Source organism: Rhizophagus irregularis, chromosome 14 (genome assembly GCF_026210795.1).
Source record: "Rhizophagus irregularis chromosome 14, complete sequence".
NCBI lineage: Eukaryota > Fungi > Glomeromycota > Glomeromycetes > Glomerales > Glomeraceae > Rhizophagus > Rhizophagus irregularis.
Window position 1 is genome coordinate 4,937,568 of NC_089442.1, and position 6,000 is coordinate 4,943,567.

At 31.6% G+C, this 6,000-nt stretch overlaps 1 protein-coding gene across 1 annotated transcript; it reads right to left on the reverse strand.

Annotated features, from left to right (window-relative positions):
* Positions 1 to 308: 308 nt before the first annotated feature.
* OCT59_006747 (uncharacterized protein) lies at positions 309 to 1,373 on the reverse strand (the record flags this gene model as incomplete). Its single annotated transcript, XM_066141481.1, has 4 exons — positions 309 to 656; positions 730 to 846; positions 970 to 1,151; positions 1,229 to 1,373. 4 exons carry the CDS (start codon positions 1,371 to 1,373, stop codon positions 309 to 311), a joined length of 792 nt encoding a protein of 263 aa, XP_065998262.1.
* Positions 1,374 to 6,000: the final 4,627 nt, after the last annotated feature.

A 6,000-nucleotide genomic window follows, 5' to 3' on the forward strand; every position in this document is an offset into this window, starting at 1 on the left:
ATTAAAATTAAAAAAAAATATAAATTATGATTGCATTTTATAATTTTTTTGCCTGAATTAAATTATAAATCTACTAGTATTAATACGAAATCATTATCCTATATCTATCCGTCTGATATCTGTATGATATCTGTATGATATCTATATGATATATATCATAATATATCGGGTACCCAATAAGTCTATGATATGTGACCGATATTTAACTACCCGATATGTGTAAGATGTATATGTGATATTTACATGATGTGTCACCGTTTTTCTGCATTTTTACTACACATATCGGGTACCTGATATGTGTAGCATTGTTAAATATCATACACATATATCACATATATTGTACACATATCAGGTACCCGATAGGTACCCGATAGTATTAATTTTGACCAGTGTACGAAGGCGAGATGCAAAGAAGATGGATATTCTCCAGCGAATACTCTTTCAAGTATTCGCGTAAGCACGCCCAAACTTCCATTTTGATTAAAAAGTTTATTGTAACATTCAGCCACTGCAGGATGATTTTTCCATTCAATTATCCTTGCTGATGAAGTGTTAGTATTGATGGGTGGCAAAATTACTTCTCCAAAATAGCTGAATAAAGCATCTCTAGCTTTAGTTGTCAAGCAACTTCGTAGGGATCTTTGTTTTGATAGAAGCTTTTATTAAAAAAAAAGATTATTATTATTTATTAGTTTTCTAAAACGTAAATATTAAATATAAAAAATTTACTTCTGGACAAATTTTGTTGTTAAAATATGAAATCCACTGCGTTTTAGTAGTGAATTTGTTGTAAAAGTCTTGATGTCGAATTTTGAGAAATTCTTCAGTTGCTTCTCGTAATTCTTTCTTTGGTAGGGTATATACTTATATTAAATGTTGCTTTAGCAACATCTTTTATTATGGTCTAAAGAAATATAATTTGAGTTATAATATGTATATGACTTTAAAATTTAAAAAAGCTAGACTAACCTTTATGAAGTTATTATCACCGGAATTATCAGATTCGACCATCTCCTCAATATGCTTCATTCTATTGCATAAAAATTCCAAATGTTTATTGGTTTTTACGTTCTCCTCGATTAATTTAGTGTTGAACTGTTTATTTTGTTCTATCATATTATCAACCTTTTTGTTGAGTTTTATGAGTTGTTCTAATAAAATAAATTTTTGTTATAAAATATAAATTATCATAATTTTAAAAAACGATAATATTCAAATATTTGCATACCATTAAAAACTTCATAGCTATTTTCGCTCATGCTACTCGTGCTACTCATACTACTTTCAATACCTCGACGTTTGTTTGATGTTTCTTCACCCGCCGATAGAAGTTTTTGAATTTTATTTCGAAATTCTGATCTATCTCCGGACATGTTTGTAATGTTGATGATAATAGAGAATTATAAAATTTATGATAAGGTAAGAATCCTCACGAAAAAAAATATTGAGCAAGTCTTTATTTTACGGTATTTATGAATATTAAATGTACATACGTGGATATAAAAAAATCTAAATTAGGAAAAACTTAGAAGTTGCTATAAATGTATCCACGTGGAACCAATATCGATGTATGTGGAAAAGCTTAATAATATTTAATGGTTATGAATTATTATGAATGTACATACGTGGATCAGGGACTAAAATAGTACTGTAAAAGTCGGAAAAAACGATAAATTTTGAAAATATACGAAAATTTTCATTTTTCCTGCGACCTGTTAATGCCAATATAAAAAATAAAAACAAATCCCCTGAGCTCAATCAATACTAATGGTTACGAATTATTAAATATATATGTGGATATAAAAAAATCTAAGAAGAAGTATAAATCATACCGAAGTTATTAAATGCGCTACGTGGAACCAATATCAATGTATGTGGATCAGGGTCTAAAATAGTACGTGGAACAAATATCGATCAGGGTCTAAAATGGTACGTGGAACAAAGATCGAAACCCCAGAAAAATACGATATATTTAAAAAGTATCCAAAAATTTTTAGTAAAATAAACATAATATATAAAAACCAATAAATTAAAGCCCGTCAGCAAATTTTTTGTACCTACGTGGAATCAAATCGATGTGATAGTTAAGGACACGATTTGTATACATACGTGGATATAAAAAATCTAAGAAAAAGTATTAATCATACTGGTTATTATAAATGTATCCTACGTGGAACCAATATCGATGTATGGAGAAGAACACGTGGATTCGGGTCTACATACGTGGATATAAAAAAATCTAATTAAAAAGTATTAATCGTAATACGTAACCGGGAATATTCGATAGTAAGAACAGTGGATTCGGGCTTACCATAGTGGATATAAAAAAAACCAAAAAGTAATTAATCATACTCGGTATTATAAATTAGCCTATGAACCAATATCAAGATGTGATAGTCTAAAATAGTACGCGAAACAAATATCGATCAGGGTCTAAAATAGTACGTGAAACAAATATCGATCAGGGTCTAAAATGGTACGTGGAACAAAGATCGAAACCGCAGAAAAACACGATATATTTTAAAAGTATCCAAAAATTTTCAGTAAAATAAACATAAAATATAAAAACCAATAAATTAAAGCCCGTCGGCAAATTTTTTGATAAATCTGATTAAATCCCGATGCGAATACTAAAAAAGTATACATATGTAGTTATTCAGTAAAATTCGAAGCAGATATCACATATACGTACCAGGGACGATGATTTTTTGTTGTGATAAAATTTATAAAATATGTTTGTAATAAACTAGTATTTTGATTTTGTTTATTGGTGATATTTTGTTGGTTAATTAGCTTAATAAAGCAAAAAATATGAAAAAAAAACTAAATTAACAAAAAAACTAGCTGTAAGTAAGAATCAAGATGCTGAAGTCGTGGTCAATAAAGGGGAAAATAGGCGAATTTTTTTGTTGAAAAAAATCGAGAGTATGAACAAATTCTTTTGAAAAAGGTGAAATAAAATGAAAAATGGTAGTAATTACTACCCCGATGGTAATTACCCCTTTGTTGATTATCTTGTAAAATAGCATGAATTTTCGCTATTTTTTTCATTTCTGGTATTAACTCGCAATTCAGCTTCATATAATCTTTAGCATAAAAAATCAGTCGAAACTAAGAATTCCACCGTGTTGCATTAGGTAACGGAATTTTACGTGGTGATGCAATTCCATGTTCTTTTAAGTGAACTGTGTACGTCTTCGTGTAGGAGCATTAACAAAAACGTTCCTTATATCTTGCAGAAAGCTTTTTAGATGTTAAATTGGGAAAAGTCTCGCTGAAAAAAAATTTTTTTATTAGTAAAGACAGGTAAGATTCAAAGATTAAGATTATCATGAACTATACCCGATTTATGCGCACAACATGGCGCATGTATAACACTTTTCATATAAGCCGCAGAATTAGCGTATAATTTTAACTTTACCGAATATTTCCGAGTTCTTTAAATTTTGCTAAGTGTCCCAACCTTTTTGAAAAATCTGAAGGCATCCGGTTTATTCATATCTAATCCGGATTTAAAAATAAATCCGGTTTGAAACTCTAGGTGCGAAGGATTTCGAGCGTAATATTTCGTAACGATTCGGTGACGTAAAACTTGCGAAGGATTTCGACGTAATATTTTGTAACGATTCCGGTACGTAAATTTTCGAAGGATTTCGAGCGTAATATTTCGCAACGATTACGGTACGTAAATTTTCGAAGGATTTCGAGCGTAATATTTTGTAACGATTCCGGTACGTAAATTTTCGAAGGATTTCGAGCGTAATATTTCGCAACGATTACGGTACGTAAATTTTCGAAGGATTTCGAGCGTAATATTTTGTAACGATTCCGGTACGTAAATTTTCGAAGGATTTCGAGCGTAATATTTCGCAACGATTCCGGTACGTAAATTTTCGAAGGTTTTCGAGCGTAATATTTCGCAACGATTACGGTACGTAAATTTTCGAAGGATTTCGAGCGTAATATTTTGTAACGATTACGGTATGTAAATTTTCGAAGGATTTCGAGCGTAATATTTCGCAACGATTACGGTACGTAAATTTTCGAAGGATTTCGAGCGTAATATTTCGTAACGATTCCGGTACGTAAATTTTCGAAGGATTTCGAGCGTAATATTCCACAACGATTACGGTACGTAAAATTTGCAAAAGTATATGCTATAATATTCCGGAAGTTTACGATACCCGTAAACTTACGTATGTTTACTCCGTAAATTTACGGACATCGTAACTTACGTAATATTATGCCCGATTAAATTTGCTGATGACTACTTCAAACAATAGCAAGAAAAGTTCGCGCAATGGTAGATCAAGTAGTAGAATATAAGGATTTTAATATACCGTATCTATTATTCACAGTAAAATACGTTATAAACGTATGATTTAATATACCGTATCTATAGGAGAAATGAATGATACGTTATAGACGTATGAATTTAATATACCGTATCCATATTTTGCGAACAGTATACAAAATACCGATATACAGTAGAAAGATATTTATACAATATACGTTACAAATGTATGAAATTAAAATACCGTATCATACAGTCTATTCACCGTATACTTTGTTACATTTTTTATTATTGGCATTTTGCGAACAGTATACATAATACTGATGTGCAGTATATAAAATTGCGAACAGTATCAAAGATGCGAATATACAGTATATAAACAGTGTGCATATTTTTTATAGGGATGGGATTGATAAAATTGAACGTGAGTAGCTAAAGAGTTGTGTATAAACAAAGAAATACCACCAGAAGAATGGCCATGTTTAGTAGAGTCCAAATCAGAATGGAAAGAAGTATAATCACAAACTCGCTTAGATAAAAATTTCATTTGTTTAGGTGATAAATGAGTATCAACAATACTACCAAAGGAAATATAGTTATGAAAAAAAAGGAAGAAATTTGGTCCATTTTAAATGAACCTTGACCAGGAGTTTTAAGACCATTAACATTAAAAGAAGAAATGTTAAAAGAATTGGGGATGGATGAAGTAGAAGAAGAGGAAGAAAATAATGTGTCAGATAAAGGATCATTAAAAATATCACTAAAATCAACGGGGTTGAGAGAATTTCGCACAAAGGTATCATAATCTATATTATTGTTCATCATTATTACACTATGATAAGAATTACGGGGTGAAAGGGGAGGATAACAAATTAATCAGATGAAGTCATATTGACTAAGTCCGAGGAAGAGCCACCAGAAATGAAGCTAATAAATCTTTCAATAAAGCCAGATAAGTGATCAAATTTGTTATCTAAAGATCATTGAAAGGAATAAATTTCAGCACGTTTTTTATTGATAGTAGCTTCATCGGCAGTTTCGGGAATGAGGGAGGAAGAAATGGTGGAATGAGAAACAGGAACCGTTGGGGAAGGGAGAACTGGGCCAGAAAGAGGCCTGTTCGAAGTGGGCGGGTTAGATTGTGTTATATAAGGGTGGTGCGTTGGTGGTTATCAACAAGCGTATGTGAAGAATCATTGGGATCAAGTGGAAGAACATCGTCTTGCATATGTCCAAAAACACGAAATTCCAGTCAAGACATCCTCTGATCAGCTAATTCAAGAGCATGAATTCTAGCACGTATACTAGCCATATCTTCTTGAAGGCTTTTGAGTACTGAAAGGATCTCTTGAATTTGGGAACAATTAGGATCTACCAAGGGAGGTTTATGGCCAGATGAGTTGGAAGTAGAGGTATTATTACGTTGGGAAGTGGAAAAGGAAACTGAACAGTCTTTGCCTTTACGCTCAATAGATCGGAAGTGGCAATGGAAAGCAGATTGGGTAGAATTATTGGAATTAGAAAAATTGGGCGAAGAAGTATTATTGGTATTATTATTGTTCCGTCCAGTATTGCTAGCTGAATGATTACATTATCGAGAATTAGAACAATCTTTGGATTGAGAAAGGGAACGATATCTACTGTGGTTAGCAGAAGAATTATGGTTATTCGATTATCCAATATTGAAACGTTCTTTTAAGTGTGCA